The 20819-nt window shown below is 42.4% G+C and overlaps 1 protein-coding gene across 10 annotated transcripts in view; it reads right to left on the bottom strand.

The window, feature by feature from the left end:
• MAGI2 (membrane associated guanylate kinase, WW and PDZ domain containing 2) overlaps positions 1-20819 on the bottom strand; it is a 3248720-nt gene that overhangs the window by 72815 nt on the left and 3155086 nt on the right. For 2 of the 10 annotated variants that reach the window (XM_069628034.1, XM_069628036.1), the window contains exon 22: positions 6209-6300. The exons of 6 other annotated variants lie outside the window; for them this stretch is intronic. In XM_069628034.1, the coding sequence (XP_069484135.1) occupies positions 6209-6300 (92 nt within the window). Of the gene's footprint in view, positions 1-6208; positions 6323-20819 lie in introns of all 10 variants that reach the window. 2 more of the 10 variants (XM_069628038.1, XM_069628037.1) reach the window with 1 other exon arrangement.

The following is a 20819-nucleotide window of genomic DNA, read 5'->3' as shown; positions in this document are numbered from 1 at the left end:
AGGGTGACTTGGTTTTGTAGTGCCCGATTCGGCATAAACCAAACTGCACATATACAAAATATATGTGGTGTGATATGGTCTTTCCTCTAATGGCTTGGCAGTCGAAGAACGATGATGATCTGGAGGGTTGCCAGAGCAATTGCCAGAGGTTTAAGATTAATTCTAAACCTTCTGGCCATCACCTCATTGTTTTTGCTTTGGCACCCTGAGGGGGACTGGTATGCACAAATGTGGGTCCCGTGCCTGCTGGGTTCAGAGACCCAAGCTACTCCTCACCGATGATGCCCAGTGAGACGAAAACATGTCTGAGGATGCTTGTGGTCTCGTGCAGAAGGGATGTGACCAAGCAGTTCGGCTGGACTGCCCCTTTGGGGGTGGGACCAGGCCTGATTTGCGTATGGTCTTTCCCCCTTCTGTAATGGCTTGGCAGACGAGGAACGATGGTCTGGAGGGTTGCCCAGAGCAATTTCCCTAGTTTTAAGATTAATTCTAAACCTTCCAGCCATCACCTCCTCCTTTTTGCTGTGTGAACATGTTTCTCAGGGGGAAAAAAGTAAGATGTTTCTGAAAGACCAAGGAAAAAGTCCATGCTCGTGTACTGTGGTTCTCCGTTTGCCATTCCAAGTGGCAATGGAGAACATAGTGCATGGTGGACCTCACGCATTTGGGGAAAGCCCCAGAGGAAGTCACACAGAAAGACACTGAATTCAATGCAGAGCCTCAGAGAACACAGGGCGCCAACATTTGCGATCTTTGCTTGGTCAGGTTACATAAATACCCAGAAAGAAGACAGAAAAAACAGCCTTTTGGTTGCTATACACATCTCAAATCGCCTATGGAAGGAATGAGAAATGGGTGCAGAGCATCACTTTGTCTCTGTGAAAGGACATTTAGCCTGAATTTCAGGAATCCTTGGGTTGAAATGGTGGCTTCACGAAAATAGCAAAGGAAATGTTCCGATAACCCGTTGTGGCTCCACCACGGGGAAAACAGATGCACACGTCATTCACATTTGTCTGTAGAAAGTCACCTATTTCTTTAAACCTCACTGAACCGCTATGCAGATGTTGCAAGCATCTGCATTGATGCCTGCGCGTGAAAGGCACAGTGTTAAATGATGACACAGCCAGGTAGGCATGTGTGTAGATTTGCCGTGCTGGCAAAAGGATAGTGAAACCTCTAGCGCCATTGGTATTGAGACTGGTGGAGTCATCCATCCTCATCTCAGTGTTGGATGGAGACAGTCACATGTTTTCTGAAACTGAGGTATTCTGGAATCATAAATTGAAGGGATGATTGCAGGAAAATGCCTTCTTTCTGGGACAGGAAGTCAGGCCCCTTTTCAGGGTATGGGGCAAGTGCCCTTTGCAAGGACCAGGTAGGCTGAGCATGGTTTGCCCACATTTCGGATATCATGATGAGTACTTAGTGCCTTTCTGAAACTGCATCCTTGACTTTGGGCCTCATAATGAGTAATGTGGTAAAGGTGAAACAGTCGCTATTTTGAAATACCACCTGTTTTACTGTTCCACATGATCCTGGGTTTCGTGACCCGTAGGAGAAAAAAAGGGCATGCTCTGACATGGAGGTAATGGTTTATAGTGAAAAAACCGAATTCCAAAATATCGAAAACAAAAATATCGAATCCAAAATGTCGAAAAAAAAAATCTCGAATTTTTTTTTAATACGTTTTTATTGCGAAATGGGGGGGTTCCCCCCCCAACCCCCCTTTTTTCTTTTTTTTTTTTTTTTTTACCCTTTTTTTATACTTACCTGAACCCACAAATACATATAAATAAATAAATAAATAATTCGAGATTTTTTTTTTTCGAGATTTTGGATTCGGGATTTTTGTGATTCGATATTTTGTTTTCGGTTTTTTGACCGACCACCGGAGGTAATACCACCATGAAGAGCCGCGGTAATGAAGTGGGCTTAATAACCGGTTGGGAGAATTCCACTGAACCCTAATGGAGTCCTATGGACCAAGATAATGGGGAACGACAGTAACCCTAAATCGTGTGGTAAATTACCATAAACGCAAGCAGTATTGGCTCAGCTAATGCAGCTAGACTTGTAATGGTGCACACCATGGTGTAGAAGAGGCTGACCCTTGCCCTTGTTTTAATTTGTTGTTGAAAAACGTGACCAGAAGATTCCGCAAGGGGGTATGATTACCCTTAAATTCATATGCAGAGAGGGCTGGCGATAAGTCTGCTCACTGCCATATTCTATATCTGTACAATGGTTCATGTTTCAAACTCACCGCCATATTCTGTATGTGTAGAATGGTTGATGTTTCAACCTTGCCGCCATATTCTATATGTGTACAATGGTTCATGTTTCGAAGTCACCGCATATTCTATATGTGTACAGTGGTTCATGTTTCAAACTCGCCGCCATATTCATGTGTGCACAATGGTTCATGTTTCAAACTCGCCGCCATATTCTATATGTGTACAATGGTTCATGTTTCAAACTCACCACTATATTCTGTATTTGTACAATGGTTCATGTTTCAACCTCACCGCCATATTCTATGTGTACAGTGGTTCAGGTTTCAAACTCACCGCCATATTCTATATGTGTACAATGGTTCATGTTTCAAACCCACCGCCTTATTTTATATGTGTACAATGGTTCATGTTTCGAACTCGCCGCCATATTCTATATGTGTACAGTGGTTCATGTTTCGAACTCGCCGCCATATTCTATATGTGTGCAATGGTTCAGGTTTCAAACTCGCCGCATATTCTATATGTGTACAGTGGTTCATGTTTCAAACTCGCCGCCATATTCTATATGTGCACAATGGTTCATGTTTCGAACTCGCCCCCATATTCTATATGTGTACAATGGTTCATGTTTCAAACTCGCCGCCATATTCTGTATTTGTACAATGGTTCATGTTTCAACCTCGCCGCCATATTCTATATGTGTACAATGGTTCATGTTGTGAACTCGCTGCATATTCTAAATGTGTACAGTGGTTCATGTTTCAAACTCCCCGCCATATTCTATATGTGTACAATGGTTCATGTTTCGATCTCGCCGCCATATTCTATATGTGTACAATGGTTCATGTTTCAAACTCGCCGTCATATTCTATATGTGTACAGTGGTTCATGTTTCAAACTTGCAGCCATATTCTATATGTGTACAATGGTTCATGTTTCGAACTCGCAGCCATATTCTGTATGTGTACAGTGGTTCATGTTTCAAACTCGCTGCCATATTCTATATGTGTACAATGGTTCATGTTTCGAACTCGCTGCATATTCTATATGTGTACAGTGGTTCATGTTTCAAACTCGCCGCCATATTCTATATGTGAACAATGGTTCATGTTTCGAACTCGCCGCCATGTTCTATATCTGTACAGTGGTTCATGTTTCGAACTCGCTGCCATATTCTATATGTGTACAATGGTTCATGTTTTGAACTCGCAGCCATATTCTGTATGTGTACAGTGGTTCATGTTTCAAACTCGCTGCCATATTCTATATGTGTACAATGGTTCATGTTTCAAACTCGCAGCCATATTCTATATGTGTTCATGTTTCGAACTATCATTCCTTCTTCGCGCCTTTCAAATTTACATTACAAATGTTTTCTTTCCCCTTCAGTTTGTGCCTTCCTCAACCCCAATATTCATGTACTGGTTTTTTATGCTTATTTTTCCCTTATTCCCTTCATGCTCTCTCCTTTGCCTGCTCATTTCAACCCATCCGAAACTTTGTTCTCATGATAGTTACTCCTTTTCTGCCACCCTGTTACTAGAGCTTCAGGGCGGAAGCATTTGCCATGAACATAAGGTAAAGGGGAAAACAAGGCTAATCGCCACAGCTCTTGTAAGACAGCAGAGGACATGAGAGTGGGTGGCCCCTGTTTGTTAAGGTGGAGCAGACCTGCCTTGCATGTGTAAGCCATGCACCTTTCACTTAGAACTATAACAATGATGTCTCTATAGGAGGTTGAGGCACACCTTTTTACCTTTCTTGTCTTGGGAAACCCCGCCATTACTACCCTGAGTAAACTTGTCTAAGTGGCAGTACATTAACAGTTCTTTATATATTCTTTGATCCATGTTGCCCTTTTCTACCCCGATATTAGGGGACATCTCCTATTAGGAGTTCTTAGGGAGAGGGGAATGGGGGCACTTTAGACCTGCGTTAATGTTTCTTTCGTTCTCAACACAAGTGAAGGCGATTTTCACCTTCGCAAGCTAGTTCAGGAGGGTGGGGTTTGTCTTGGTTCTACAAAATGTTGATGTTTTTTGATTTTGCGTATATATTGTTTTACTATTTAATCTTGCAAATTAATTATGTGCATGATATGGATTTTACCTTGTATATAATTAACTAATATTAGCTAAGAGCGGATTATATGGACTTGGGTTTGTTTTTTAGGGATTTACCATTAATCCCAAATAAAGTTTGAATTGAACGGCTCTTTAGACTGAATATCATTTTGTCTTAATTTATTGAAAAGTGTATTTGATATATCTGTTATGAAGTCAAAGATGTGCAATGACATAGATACATTAAATCCGGTTCCATGTGTTAATATCCCCGCAAAAACATTGCGATACAAAAATATCGCCATATTTTTGTGGCGATATTGGGCCATGGACCTGCGGGGGACACCCCTGAAACCCCTGCGTTATTTTCAAATGTGCGGGGGACACCCCCGCAACCCCCGCTCCCACAAATTATCCCCTCCAAAAATATTGCCTATGGCGAGACAAACAACCATATGTACAGCGATATTTTTGGTGGGGATAATATGTAGGGATACCTTAAATCCTCAGCCCCATGGCCCTCTGGAGCTACCATTCTGGTTCCCAGCTACGCACATAAAGAGGGCATACAGGGCGTCATTACGAGTTTGGCGGTAATTCCATTGGAATTACCGCCAAACTCGTCTACCAATAGCACCACTGCTTCCCACAAATTTAATGTGGGGTAATGTCAGTATTGGTCTCCATTTTTGGAGTCAGTAGGACTCCATGGGATTTCCTCGTAGTTACTGTGTGAGGTAATTCCGCTGCAGTAAATCTGACAATATTTGGAGGTGAGGTGGCCACCTTCTTTCAGGAGCAAGCAGAGAAGAGCTAGGTCTTTCGGTGCCGATCATCCGATATCAAAAGCACACTTCCACGGTGCTGACCAACATAGCATGACCAGACATGATCCCTTTTTACCAAGAACAATTCTTGATCAGTCACAGTGAAGTGGACAGCTCGCTGTTGAATTTCACAAGATCTGTCCATTATGAGCTTGAAGCTATTCTGAGTAATTTGATTGTCGAAAATACCTACCTGATGGTCAAACCAAGAAGAGGCTCACCCATTGTGCACAGTAGGCAAAGCGTGGCCTTAAAGACATAGGCTGACCTCCCAAGTACTTAAAAGGATGAAATGGGGAGGTAAGAAATCACATGTGACCAAAAAATTCAGAAGGAGAGCCTCCATACTGGAATGAAAACGGCCATAGCATGGTACCAGTGGGGACTAGTTTCCCAAAAAAAGAACTGGCTGGGCAGCTAGCAGGTGGAAGAGTGGGGGGTTGTTCCGGAAGTTATAGGTGGTAGGAGACAGCTCAACATAAGGCCATGATCATTCCCTGAACTCGTTGAACTGCTGAGGCGCCTCCTCTTGTGCAATCACTGAGGCGGAAGAAGAATCCAAAACAATGGTTAGCGCAAAGGGGCGTTCAAGGTGAGTGGGGGTAGCGCACAATGATGACAACAGAATGTGTGTGGTTTGGTACAGTTTTCAATCCATTTGGAACAAGTGATGATGCCCTCTGCCCAAATATCATGTCTATTTTGGAGAAGGAATTTCATCAGTATTTTTAATTGCCGTTTTATATAAAAAAAAATATAGACTGATAGATTCTCCTAAATAACATGCTATCCATCATTCCCGGAGGATAACTCAGGGGCAACACGCTTGCCTTGGAAGCAAGACGTTCGATCCCCGGGTCTGCCCTTAGAAACCTCTGGGTATTAAGTGCGTCATAAATACCTAGTTATAATTTAATGAACAGGAACCCGAAAACAGGGACACAGTTTATAGCCAAGAATGGAAAATATAGATCACAAGACGAGCTGGCATGCAAGAGGCATTAAGACAGAAGACGTTAAAACAGTAGCGCGAGACACAAGCGCATTAGAGAACAGTAATAGGCATGCAGAAGGTACAAACCGTGTCTTTAGGGTGGCCCAATAGGTAGAAATATGGGGACCCCAGCTTGTCATTTTTCATGCACGTGGAGAGGCCGGAGGAAGGCGCCATTCCTAAAGGAAGGGGAGGAACAGCCTAGGACCAATCATTAGAATTAACAGAACCAGTGACATTCAAAAGATATACACACTCTTGTTAGAGAAAAAGGCATCTTAGTGAGTTAACTCAGCTGAGTACCAAGGAAATGACAGCAAAAGAAGATCATACACAGCTCATAATTATAGGCATGCAGAAAGGTATAATATTAGGTGAAGACAGGAATAGTGGGTGCGCCCCAGAAACCCACTTTATTGATTCTGGCATTGTACCTACTGACCGGTCTCCGAGTTCGGTCCTCGAGAGCCAAATCCACTTCATGTTTTTGAGATATCTAGACAAAAATGTTAATACACTGAATTCTAAAGGGAGATCATTACATAACAAGGGTTCTGCAACCTTTGGCTCTCCAGAAGTGTTGGACTACAAATGTAATCAGCCCGATCCAACATATTCATGGGTAACGTATGACATATGCATTAGTTATAAAAAAAAAAAAGCCGGCTCTGATTGGTACTCTCAAGGACCGAACTCGGAGACCCGGTGGCATCTGAGCAGAAACTGCAAACTTAAGGCTCCCCACAACCGGTGACAAATTTGACTTCATATTTACCTGAGCATTCTCAAAATCGATGCTCGCGGCGTTTTGTAAGCAGTCAACTTGCATGGTCGCATCCAGGGAGGCAAAGGGGAGCGTGAGGGAGGGAGGGACTTGAGAAGGGCCATGCAAGTGTTGTTGAACACCCACTCCCTTGTACTTGTATGGATACTTATAAATATTTTGAAATGCATTCATCGCCCTCATTCACACGGCTAATTTATTGCTGAATGATATAGGCATGTGTTGCAGTGCAGTGAGTGTGATGAATTGCTCCAATTGACTTGCTATTGGGGACGCAAAAGGCAAGGGGCATATTTTTTGGCATGAGAAAAAAAACAAGGAACTAAAAAGCAGTGGTGGCAGATTCCATTTTTTGTCCTCCTGCACATGTGCACTGCACACAGTGCACTTTTAGTGGATCCCTAATGATCAGCCAAATAGTTTATGGCATGCACTAGTTATTTATGGTTGCCAGTTATAGGGTCGAAAACAAAAGGATCGAATGCCTTTTGATCGACAGTCAATGGACAGAAAGAAAGGGTCGAATTTTTTATTTTTTTATTTTTTATGGGGGGGTTCCCTCCCAACCCCCTGTTTTCTTTATTAAAAACAGTTTTTTTACCAACCCAAACTAAAAAAAATATATAAATAAATGAAAGAAAATTCGACCCTTTTTTTCGATCCTTTTGCATTCGAGCAAAAGGTCATTCGATCCTTTATTTTCGATCCTTTGACTGGACACCATTATTTATATGTTGCACGTGGCTCTTAAATATCACCTGCAGAGGTAATATAAAAAGGTCGAATATTCCTGGGAAAACTAACCCCGGCTGAAAATGAAGAGGCACAAATGAAGCAGTAAAAATGATAATGTTTACATTGAAAGTAATGTAAACTGTAAAAGTAAGGGCAGCTTAATAAATTCCAAATAACTACATACATTTACTTTTTTCTAAATTCTGTCAAAATATAAGTATTTTTAAAATGTTTTTGTCTCCTTACAGATTCGGTATTAGAAAGGGAACCCCCAGGGCATTCTCAGCTTCTACCAGGTGCACCCCTGAAGTTGCACTTACTTGCGTGCATAAAGGTATACTTTCCAAAGTTGAAGAAACCACGTAGACGCACTAGCAGCCCAACAAACTCTCCTCCACCCCGCTCACCTGCGGCTACCCAACCTCTCAGACCAGCAAGTCCTTTTCTTTTTGTTTTGATCTATTTGGTGATTTTTGCTTGCAATATTAAGTCTGATTATTTAGGCGTTTCTATGCTAATTTTTGTCACATTTATTTTTCCCCTCTTCATGTCTAGTATTCTTTTTTTGCAGTTATTTTACTGCTCTACCTATGAAACCACATGTATTTACATAGGAAGTAAATTATAAGTGTTAATCCTGACATTTGGTAATTGACCAATTTCTGTAGAATGGGGATGTTATACAATCATAGGGCCCTCCAATAATAATGATAGACCTGTTGATGTTAGGACCCAACAGGGAATCAATGTAAAACCAAGAATAATCTAACATTAAAATCAAATGTACGCATACATATCATATGTGGCTTCTTACCAATAGAATATTCTTTCTTAGTCAATAATACATTTTAGTCTAAATCATTTTTCGTACTCAAGTGGTCGCAAACACTGGAGGCTCATACTGTAGTTTTTCCCTAACCTGACTTTCACTGTGTGATCTGGACAACTACAGGGTAGGGATGCACTGGCTTGCCTTTGGTGGAAATACTGTATTTCTTGATACAACAGATTTATTGGGAGTATGTTGTTTTTAAGAAAAGCGTGTTTTACGAAAAAGACAAAATGTCTCTGTTTACAAAATGGGATTTTGAAAACAAATTTCAAAAAGTTCCCAAAAGGTCTAATTGGGGGCATGGGATGTCAGTGAATGGGGCATTGGGGACCCCCATTATACAAAGGAATGTGGTCTCAAAAGATGCAAATTCGAAAAAGAAAAATGTGTAGGAAGCTAAATTCATAAAAGGAATCTACATAGATCCGACTTATCTGTGTCACCCTAAAACATTTCTTTCATTCCTGAAAACAAAATGAAGTGCAATCGTTTGTGAGGCCTTTGTGGAAATAATTTTACAACATCATTTTGTATTTTAGATTTGAAGTGGCTGGTTCATGAAGAGGTCACCAGCAGTAAGTCTAACTTGCTCATTTTTGTGAATCAAATTGCCTCTCTCCAGGAGTAAGACGGGTTTACTACTAGTAACTTCTTTGTGAGTCAGACCCAAAGTATAGTCAGAAGAATGGACCTAAGAATGTTTTTAATAATCTAAAACTACCATTTCGGAGTGCTTTGTGCAGGGAGATCAAAACCAGGACCGGAGAGTCAGGCCTCTCTTGAGATTTAGGCATGTAACAGCAATATTTCTTTGGTGGTAATGAAAACCAATATTCCCGATTCGGCATTCAGAATCACAGCAGGACACATGAGTTGTAGATAATGATTATGCTATGAATTAGCCACTGTACGCACCCTGGTGGATTGAAAGTGTGCGGGGGGAGGGGCGTAGTGCTGCAAAGATGAACTTGTAGGAACCACATTGACAAATTCAGTGTGCAGAACTGCAACATAACAGTGGGTGGCATAACAATGCATGCGACAGACGAAGCCACTTCATTGTCAAAAATGCAGACAGCTCAAAATCTCTGATTTTTTTTTTTTTACGAAGTGGTTTGATATTAGAAATGATGCCATCAAATGAATGTACAGGTTAGGAATGTTATGAAAGATAGCATTATCACTTGTTTTAATAGTAACCATCCCCAAAAAAAAAATTATTAAAAAATTGACTTTCAGCTGCTGCTGTTTTTGTGGCATTTATTAAGGTGTTTACATTTAGTCCTGATGAAGTACCGGTGAGAAGTGAAACATACATTCACTCTATGTGAATGATATAATGGAAAAAGTAATATAAGGCCAGTTATCTTTCTCTAACGTAAAAGAGCCCATGGTATAGTGGATGGCACGTACCACGGCTTTCATTATTCAGCTCAGGGAGATCTTGCTGGAAAGTATCTTCTTATTCTGACCCAAAAGATGTATTTTCTCCCATCTATAGGTTAGTGTGAAAGTCTACAGTGCCTGCAGCTATTCTTTAATTGTGACACTACTCATGGGTTGTGATCTGCATTCTTTGAGCTGTTATCCTTTATCAATAATATGAGAGGGCCCATTATTTATTGCGCATTTCCCTTTGCTACCCCCGCAACCCCCGACCATTATTTTCTATTGGTGCCGATGATATTTCTGTGGGCTTCCTGGGTTCCCACATATCTTTTTCTTGGGGGGGATTGGTAACTTAATTTGCTTTGCTGCCCCACGGGCGCTGTGGTAGCAGGCTGTGTTAGTTTCCAATGTGCAACTATCCCAGGTCTTCTGGAACTGTGGACGTATTGCTCATTGTCTTTAAATCTCCATGATAGAGAGAGAACATGTCCATGCTAAGGGGGGGAACTCAACCAAAATCTCCCAGAAATAGTTACAACTTTGAAAATAAGAAACTCTCCAACGAATGAATGTGTAGTTACTAAGGGCTCATTGTGTGCATGGCGCTGCAGTCAAAAATGGCAGTAATTCTGTAACACTGATTGTTTTGCAGAAACAGAATTACTGCTCCTTTTATTGCACTGCAGAATTCTGAGCTTGATCTTGAAGCGCAGGATTTACTGCCAGCAAGATGCTGGGGGATGATCCTGCACTTTAGAGCCGGAAACTCTAAATCCAAGTTCCGTTATAAGGCCTCCAAAGGTGGGGGTTTATACTGCCTTGCCACCACTCAATCCCGCGGTAATGCCCTGGGACTGAGTGGCGGCAATGGTAAACAAGTTCTGCTGTAGTTCTGTGGATTCACTGCTGAATTACCCAAGTCATTTAAACACTAATAAACCCAGGTGTTGACACATTATTGAAGGGGCTGCTATCAGAGTTGGGGTTCCACCTTATATCTGATATGAAATCACAAAATGGCTGCCTGAAAATTCCAAACCCTGAAGGGGTTTTAGTGCAATATTGCACATTTCAATGAGAACCTCGTGGAGAGTTGTTCTTTTATTTCAGATGTTAGAATGGGTGGGGTTTATTATAGGGCTCCCCAACACTTCACAAGGACACTGTATGTTCTTCTTTCCTGGGTTCAGCCCTAGAGGACCTTTTACTTTCTTCGCCCCCCTCCTTTTCGTCACCTTCTCTGCCTCTTAGGACAGGCTCTCCACCCTTCCATTCTCTGTCGCTTTTAGGCACTTCCTTCTTCGCTTTGTCCAGGGCCTCCACCCTTTCTTTCTCTTGTCAGGGCCTCTGTCCTTTCTAGCTCGGCATTTTCCTTGGTCAGGGCATCTGTTTTCACATTATCTGGCTTTCCCTCATCAAATGCCTCTCTTCACCTTTGCTTCCTCTGGCCTTTTCTTGACTAGGGCTGTGGCCAGGTGTCCATTCACCTGCCATTTGGACTCTGCTTCACGTTCCTTTCTTTTCTGTATTTTTGGTCTTCCGCTTTCAGTCTCCTCCGGTATCCAGGCTTTACAATCAGTCTCTCTAATAAATAAGAAGATACAGAATTCACTGATCCACTACGGGTCTTACAATCTACTTAGCTTTCTTACTCTCATCTATGGGTCTTGCAGTCCGTTCCTCCACTCCAGGTCTTACTGCCAGTCCAGGAGTCTTCCTTTCCTCTCTGTCTTACAATCATGGTCTTACAGACAGACAAGCAGTCTTCCTCTCCTCTCTGTGTCTTACAATCTGGCCTACCACTCTAGGTCTTCAGCTAGCCCAGCAGTCTTCCACTCCTCTTTCTGCCTTATAACCTTGTCTTCCACTCCAGGTCTTACAGCTAGTCCAGTAACTTTCATCTCTTTTCTGGTTCTTAAAATCTTCTTCCTCTTTAATGCCACAACTCACATTCTCTGTACCACAAACTCCCTTCCACTCTTGTAATGGATGCTGACCCTTATATTTTGCATTGACTGACTAGCTTCCTGCTGATTGGCCAAAAGGGTCACATGTCTTCTCTGGGCATGCTCCATAGCAGGGACGGCATCTCAGATCCCACTTCAGTCTGTTTTTTGCTGCCTGGGAAGGAGCTGCTGTTTTCAGAAAAGACTGATATGCAAATGGATATTTCCCATCTGTGAAAAGGTACAGTGAGCAAAAAGCGATGGCTGCGAACTCTCAAAGTGGGTAAAAAGCACAGAACAGGTTATCATGCCATGTTCTTTCTGGAGAGCGGCGCCTGCTACCTTTTTGAAAAACGAATTTTGGTTTAGTTCTAGAGGGGATTATGGGACATCTCGTATTTTCTATTTTGTTTTGAGATTGTTTTATGACCAGGGATGTGCTTTTAGTGCAAACAGTTGCTGTTGTGGCCCTGGGGATACCATACCCATGTTGACATGGCAAAGTCACTGTGGTCACTTTGTCAGTTAGCATTGTGAATGTATGTTCACCTAAATTGGGGGCGAGAGTCGGTCGGACACAATGACACTGGAGACATTTTTTCCCAGGCAGAGGAGAGGTTATCTGGCAGATATTGTCTGGCTGAGCAGCATAAAAAGTTGTTTGCCAGAGCAATGATGGCACATTTTGTGGGGACAGGCATCATGAAAATGTGTTATATGCTGGCATATTTTATGGGCACATGAATCATGTAAATGTGCCTTACATGGCAATGCTGGCATATATTTGGGAGAAATGCATCATGAAAACATGTTATGCACTACCATCATGAAAATGTGCCTTACATGACAATGCTGGCATATATTTGGGAGAAATGCATCATGAAAACATGTTATGCACTACCATCATGAAAATGTGCCTTACATGACAACGCTGGCATATATTTGGGAGAAATGCATGATGAAAACATGTTATGCACTACCATCATGAAAATGTGCTATGCATTCGGCATATATTGTGGACACAGGCAAAGTGTGTGTTTTGCATTTGAAGTGCTGATATGAATTGGGAGATACAGGGATCATGAAGGTGTGTTTTATCGTTGCAATGCTGGCATATATTGTGGCCACAAGCATCAAGCAAATGTGTTGTAAAATTGCCCTGTATACCGTTGAAGACTTGGCATCTATTAAATCTTTTCATGTATAACCCTCCCGAGCCGTAAATTATATTCCTTTTAACACAATTATTTGCACAAACGATGAAGTAAAGTACACCACTGCGCCCTTTTGGGGTGGTTTAGGCTTGCTCGCACAAGCCCATTGCAATGGAATATTTACCCTCCTCCGCATCAACTGGTCAATAGTTTGCTGAACATGTTGATCAATTGAAACTATTTGAGCCCAGGATCAGAAGTAGCGTCTGTACAAAATAAGTATTTTAATATCAAGACAATTGTCCCAAGTTTGAGACCTGAAATGTGCAATTGTTTCAAGTCACGATGATGGGGGGGGGGGGGTATTTGTTGCCTTGACTAGAGATGATCGCTGTACAGTCCATGTTCTACGTTGTGTGCTGTTTTCTTGAGAAAATACACATTTTTACTTATGCAAAATTCACATTCGAACCAAGGACGCTGTCTTTTAGAGTGTATTGAAGGAGGATATTAGATAGGAAGGGACAATGCCTTGGTCTTATGGTCTATGTGTAACCTGACGTTCTATAAACTTTTATTTACACACCTTCAAGGACTTATGAAGATTTGTCCATTTGTCTAATTTTAATGAAGATTTTTCAACTACCTCCTACTTGAGACAATTCCTTTCTTCTAGACGTGCACTCATGCCCCGAATATTTGTCTGTGCAACTACTTGCCTGTCTCTGCACATGCCAGGCCACCGGCACGTCTGTCTGCTTTTTTTACCTTAATGTCTGACAGGCAGTTTCTTTGTTGGCTATCTGTATGCCGGTCTTCCTCGTTATTGGTCTTCCCTTGTGCATGTCTGTTGTGCAACTGTAAGTCTCTGTCTCTCTGTCTGTCTATTTTGCTGTCTGTCTGGCAACCTCTCTGGCTGCCTTTCTACTTATCTGCATGGCTGAATGTTTGGCTTTCTACTGCGTTTCTTCAGTTTTCTTTTGTGTACCCGTCTGTCTGTCCGCTAGATGTATGATGACCTATCTGTCTCCTTGTCCATTTGACTGAATGTCTGCTGCTCTGGCTGCCTTTTGTTGTCTGCCTGTTTCTGTCTGTGTGTTGGCCAAAGTGCTTGTCTTACTGTTTATTTAACAGTCTCTAGGACTGTTTCGATGTCAGACAATAAGTGGTCGAACATGTGAGATGGATGGTTTCTGGACTTTGCATCTAATACCATTACATCGAATGCATTTCCATCGAAAAAATATGCATCGAATGCATGTTTTTTGGGGGTACAGGGTTAATTTTCTATTATGGTGAGTTTTAAAGGGTTAAAAACAGGGGTGTGTGGGGTATCCCCCCAAAAAAAGAAAAAAACAATGCCTTTGATGCATATTTTTTCGATGTTAAAAATTAGATGGCAATGTCTAATATGTAAAAAATGAGATGCAAAGTCCATAAACCGAGATGGATGTCTTCTTGCATATCTCTCTGATTGACTGGTTGCATGTTTATTTTCCGGCTTTTTTGCCTTACCCATTGGTGCTTCCGCGCGCCTGCTTTTTGTTAGACTGTCTTTGTGAGGCTCTCTCTGCCAGCATGTCCAATTCTTCGCTCTGTGACTTCTTCTCTATCTCACTGAGGGCCCTGTTCTCCACAAGGCGCAAGTGAGCGTGCTAAACAGCATGCTCCACTGCGCCTTTTCCTGACGCGCACGCAGGCACCACGCTTATTCTCAAGTGGGCATGGCCGTCCGTGCAGCGCACAACACAGAAGGGTCATGAACTGTCTGCAAGCCGCCGGTTTTTGTAGAAAACGGGCGGATGGCAATCTCGGCAGCAGTTTGGGTAAATAGCGAGGTAATCGCAAATTTAACAAAAGTGCTGCAGAGTACTATATATATATATATATATATATATATATATATATATATATATATAATATATGCAACAAGTAAAATATATATATCACATGTGATATACATACATATATATATATCTCATGTTATATGTATATTTGTGGCTACAAACACCACGCACCGACACAACGGTGGGGAAAGGAGCAAAGAGCACATTTGTTCAGCGAGGCTGGGGGCTTGTCATACTACCAACCGTGGCACTCCTCCACAACAGCGACCCAAACGGTACCATTTTGGTACCGTATATGGGCGCCACTTTTTTGTTTTTGCAAAGGTGGAGGAGTGCCACGAGAATGGCCTTCAAACATGAAACATTCAGAAAATGGCGGTTGCTTGGTTGGTTTTCTGCCCTTCCTAGCAACCTGCACACATATTATGAGAGTGGCGCATTCCAACTTCGGAAGAATGCGCCACCTTCAGAATAGGTGTTAAGTAGCGGAAAGGTTGCTAACACTTTCTGCGACCTTCTCGCTACTTAACACCTTGATCAGACTGGAGGCCTCAGCGTCGCCTGCCAGATACAAACCTGTCTGTTTGCCTGCCTGTTACAGTTGTCTGACAGTATTACACATTTTTCTCTGAAAATGGTTTTAGGGAATAGAGTGGGTCAATATGACCTCTGACTCCTCAGTGTCTTTGCCATCATCTATGGTCAGGCGAGAGACTTCGTGATGCCGCCCTCTCTACGCTAAATAGGGTATCAGATTTTGGAGAGAGGCGTATTATTGGGATTCCATGGGTGTGCTGTGCATAGTAAGCTGTGAGAAGGCCATGGAGTAAAGCCCTGTGCTTTAATAAGAATTCCTGGGCATCTGTCCACATACCCATACTAGCATCCCGCTCTGGTCTGAAAACTTTATTTATTTAGTTATCTGTTCTATAGGGCAAAGTTTGGCCATGTCATAGCACTTTCTATTGCAAAAATATTTTGAATTGATTTTCAGTCGGTGCATTGCAGCGACAGGAACCCAGTAGGAGGTAGATTCTCAGGAGGATAGCTCAGGGGCAACGTGCTCGCCTTTGAAGCAAGACTACAGGGAGCACCACAGGTTCGATCCCCGCGTCAGCGCTTAGCAACCTCTGGATATTAAGCACGTTATAAATAACCTATCATATATTCGATCCCAAGCCCGATACCTGCAGGCAACTACGGCCAGTGTCTTGGTGTCCTGTCTTGTGTGGTGTGGCCCGGGCGTGATGGAAGGAGCCCCAGACTGGGCTGCGATAGCACAGTGTGGGTTTCCAGGGCTTGCCATGCATGCAGGGTTTAAGCTTTTTATGGCAGACTATGCTGTTTGGTAACAGAATTTCCCATAACCGGATGGCCCATTGGGTGGAATTACCCTATCTTTACGGCTCTACATCTTTTCAGCAAATTCAATTACAATGTGGCAATTTAATTCAATGAAATTACACTATGGCATTTTTTCTTGTTTTATGATGGAGGGCCCGCCCATATAGCTCTCTACCCTTACCACTTCCCTTAACACCCATTACCTTTAAAAATATCTATATCTATTACCTGGCCAGAGTGTAATTATATTGAATTACATTTCCACAATGCAATTTAATTCGATGAAAGGACATTGTAACATCTCTTGAGGGGCTGGGTGACCTCACTGAGGCTACTGAGGTGTCAAAGCTTGCCCGAATAAGAGTGTATAGGTGTGTCTGAAGCCTAGGCACCCTGCTTTTGTTCTCAGAGCACGGTCACAAGGGTTCCATAGTAGTGGACCCTGCACTCTGGCAGAGTTGCTTCTGCATTGTGTGCCTTACAATGCAGCCCGGACATTGTCATCAGCTAGATTTAAGGTTTCTGATGAGTCTGTGGGGGTGGGGCAGTTATGTAGGCAGCCTGGCAAATAACCCACAAGGTCTTGGTCGTAGTGCATTGATATTGATATTTTATTTATATCGCGCCCGTGCACAAGTGTTTCAGAGCGTGACGAGGCAAGGGAGGGGAACAGGGGAGAACAAAGCAAGGGAGGGGAACAAGGGAGAACAAAGCAATGATTTTACTAGGCCCAGTGACATTAAGAACGCGCAAGTGCAGGGGAGAGGGAAGGGGGAAAGTGCATGGAAGGAGGGGAGGAGTGGAAAGTGCGGAGCAAAGGAAAAACTGATAAACAATAGAAAAAATATAAATAACAAATAAATAGAATAACAAAGGCAACAAACAACAACAAACAGTGGTAGTGCAGCCGCTAAGTGGCAAGTGCTGGGTTTAAGGCGCAGCAGAAAGGGTATGTCTGATAAGTGCAGGAAGAGAAAGGGGGTAGGGGACTGTATGGGTACAGATACAGACCCCAGTGCAAGGGGTGGCCCGGAGGCAGTGCAGGAGGGTGGCAGGTGAGCAGGTACCTGGGTCCAGGGGACAGAGGGTGGCCAGGTGCATGGTGCCAAGAGAGAACAGATCAGCAGGGGAGAGGGGGAGCGAAGGCAGGAGCAAAGAGGAAGGTCTTGAGGTGCTTCCATAACCGGAGATGGTTCTCCTCAAGTTTTAAAGTGGCAGGGAGGCTGTTCCAGAGGGACGCCCCAGCCGAAGACAGAGATCTACCCGCAGCTCGTTTGTGATTTGAGCCTCACTCTTTGCGCACAAGGTAGCTAGCGGACTAGTTCCGGGGCAGATAATAAGTGAGCTTGTTTTTCAGGGTTGTAAAGTCAGTTTGCTAGAAATCATAACTCCATCAATGAATAAACCTCTGAAAAAACAATACATTGTCCAGTGATTTGTTATTATAATTCTTCTCCAATCTTCGTAGCTGCAGTTAATCCATATCCATGCCTACTTCCAGCGCACGTGTCATGTCAATGGTGCTTTTTGAAGGCAAGGCTTATGACATGCTACTAGTAGAATTACAAAACCAGAAAAAATGTGTTTGTGTTTTTGGTGTACATTGAAAACTACATCTAAAAAACATAAGAGTAAAATCAATTCTAATGACACTGATCTTCCATCATTGCATTTCAACTTTTAAATATTCAAATGCATGTGTTCACATTGTTCTCTGTTGTAGCCAAATTGATCAATTTATCCTCACTCTCCAGCCATATGCAATTACTTCTCTATTATCATTCCTATTCGATTCCATTTAGACTTCTGGGATTATGACTGTGTAGGCCTATCTGCCTATTCGGACCGGTATCATCATTATCATCCTCCACTATCTACTACATTATCATTTCTAAGTGCCCCTTGTATTTTGGATGATTGTCCAAATATCAGAAGTGCACAAATCACGTCATACTTGCATTTCATTTCGGCAATGATGTGTGACAGGTAGAACACAGCCTTGTCTCATAATCAGTATACATTTTTCTTCTTTTGCATTCAAAAGAGCCCCTGAAAAAATAATACATCGAGTACCAGGGTTTAAACTTGAGTAACTATGATACTTTGGGTTTAAAATGAGCTCTGAGATCAAATGGAAGACCAGCGTATCCCGTAATTCTCAATAAGTGTCCAAATGCCTGGGGGGCGCAGGTCCTATCATTCTATAATCTCCTTTCTGTGAGAAACCTGAAGGTGTCTCACTTACTAGCCCCAGGGGATCTGTCATGCAGGTGGCCAGGACACGGCCATCGCTATTGGATACAGTTCCTGGGAGTGGACCAGTGAGGGAGGATCACCTGGATGGGGGAGTGGAAGTGGGACACCGACGGGTGAGGCCGGTATTCCCCATCTTATAACACATTTTCTCCAGCCTACCATGTAGGACACTCTATCCCCCCCTTTTCCGACACAAGCACTTTCGCAGACCATGAAAGACGACAAACACCAAATCATTTACCTGACATGTCCCAATGCAAGGGTCAGGCAAAGTCAGGCAATCGACCAGAACCACACACACCTGACGGCCCTTTCCCTTCCCCACAGGGATAAAAGGTGGAGCACAATACGAGCAAGGCAGACCGCACATCGAAAAAACTAAGCCAGAACGGCAGTTCAAAAGGAGAAGAAAGACGGCAAGAACCGAGGGGCCGACAAAGTGAGAAGCAACCTTGCCCTTTCCGACCCAGGTGCGTGAAACCTCAGCAGAAGGAATCGTAAGACCACGAACAGTAGAGAGCGTGTGTTGCATCAGATGTCAACGGTACACGTGGCCTTCCTCCGCTGATAACCAAGCAAGGTCGAAGGGAGAGCCAATAAGAAGCCGAACTGTGTTGAAGGAAAGTGGCAAACGGCTAATTGAACTGTGAAAAGCAAAGAACTGTTGATACAAGGGGGAAATAAGGTACCAAAATTGGTGCACTCCTAGTACGGTAGACTTTTTATGAAATTAGTCAAGAACAATTGTCAATATAATTTAAGGTGCAGGGGAGGAACTGAGATCCTGGCAAAATACCTCCACAAATAACAAAACAAAAGAAGGAGAAGGCTCAAGCTTTGAACCCTCCCGTTCCCTGCACACTATTGTGTGTTGGCTAAACCAACTACTATAACCTCGGAATAGTTAGTTCTGTTTGTAAATATCAATAATAGACCAAAAACAAATTTTTGTAGAACACATAGGTGTGTGTATTTTGTTTTTAGGTTACAAGTATAATTTAAAGACAAAAACAATCACAATATTTTTGCAGAAAAGGAACAATTTTGAAGAAGTGTTGCTAGAAGTCTGTTTTTCATTTGGCGACATGTTTCGAGGATGAAAACCTCTTCTTCTTAGGCCTAAACAGACTATAAACAAATGTATAAATAGCAGAGAAAATGATGCATAACACAGTATATTCATACTTGAACACTTGAAGAATTCAAAAGCTAAACGGGACAATTCAGTTATATCACTACTTCCACAATATAAGTATTCATAATGTTAGTGTATTTACACTCACATTAGTGTATGTCACATTAGGCTCAAGTGACCACAATAATCCATAAATAATTTGATTCCTAAACAGTCAATAGTGGCTCCTAGCGAATGCACAAAGCCTGTGTGGAGGGAGATCCCAAGATAACCACTAATCGTCACCCCGAGTAATAATTTAGAGAAACAAAGTGATCTAAATTACCTGATAGTATAGAAAAAGTAATGATGTAAGTGCAATGTCTATCACCCTGAGGAGAGGAGGTGGCAGTGCGTAAATCAAGATGTGGAAAGCTGCTTCCCAATAAGCATGGTGGCGGTCAACCAAATAAACAACTTGGGCTGGCTCAATCTGAAAGATATGGAAATATAATGGAAAAGAAATGTCAAAGAATGGTGGTGTGCACCCTAGTATTGGTATGAAGAAACATATCCTGTGGTTTCCAATAGTTACTCCTAATTTAGTTTAGATAAAGAGTGGCCATCGTGCCCTCCAATCGGGGGGCCAGCGTGGTCACTAAATGAATATGGAGCGAGTCTAAATCTAATACGTAATGACTATCTGGTATACAAAACTTAAATTTTTACAATATTTTCTGCAGGTTCACCAAGGACAATATATTTGGAAATATGTTCGCTAGTCTTGATTGTTCGACGACGTCTGCCCGAAAAACACAGAATTTCCACAATGGCTTCAATAGGAAAAAAAAAGGTCTGCAAACGTAGTAAAATCGAAAAGTAGAAATAAATAGAAACGGTATATAGACAAGAGGTGGGAGAAGAATATATGAGTGAACGAGGGTTGCTTAAATAGAAAACATACCTAGATAGTTGAAAAAGATGGATCTGGCATGTTTAAACCGTCCTCCGGGTGAAGAGCCGGGAGAACCATGTTATGAATGCGAGTCGAGAATTCATTAGTGGATGGGCACAGTCTTCGATCTATTCTACGACATCCAAACTAAAAGAAGGTAAGTAAAAATAGAGGAGTACTATAAACAGTCTTGTAGAATTATTATTAAGTTGTGGAAAGTCCCTAACGTTATTCTCTTTCTATTTCAGTTGCGATCGCTCTTAACTGTAGCCGTGCGATTGAGAAAATGATTCTAACCCCGCGTTGAAGCATCGGCAACCATTACCATGGTAACGCACTTCA

This window comes from Ambystoma mexicanum, chromosome 12 (assembly GCF_040938575.1).
Source record: "Ambystoma mexicanum isolate Mex_15411 chromosome 12, UKY_AmexF1_1, whole genome shotgun sequence".
Taxonomy (NCBI): Eukaryota; Metazoa; Chordata; class Amphibia; order Caudata; family Ambystomatidae; genus Ambystoma; species Ambystoma mexicanum.
This window is presented reverse-complemented; position numbering and strand designations above follow the sequence as displayed.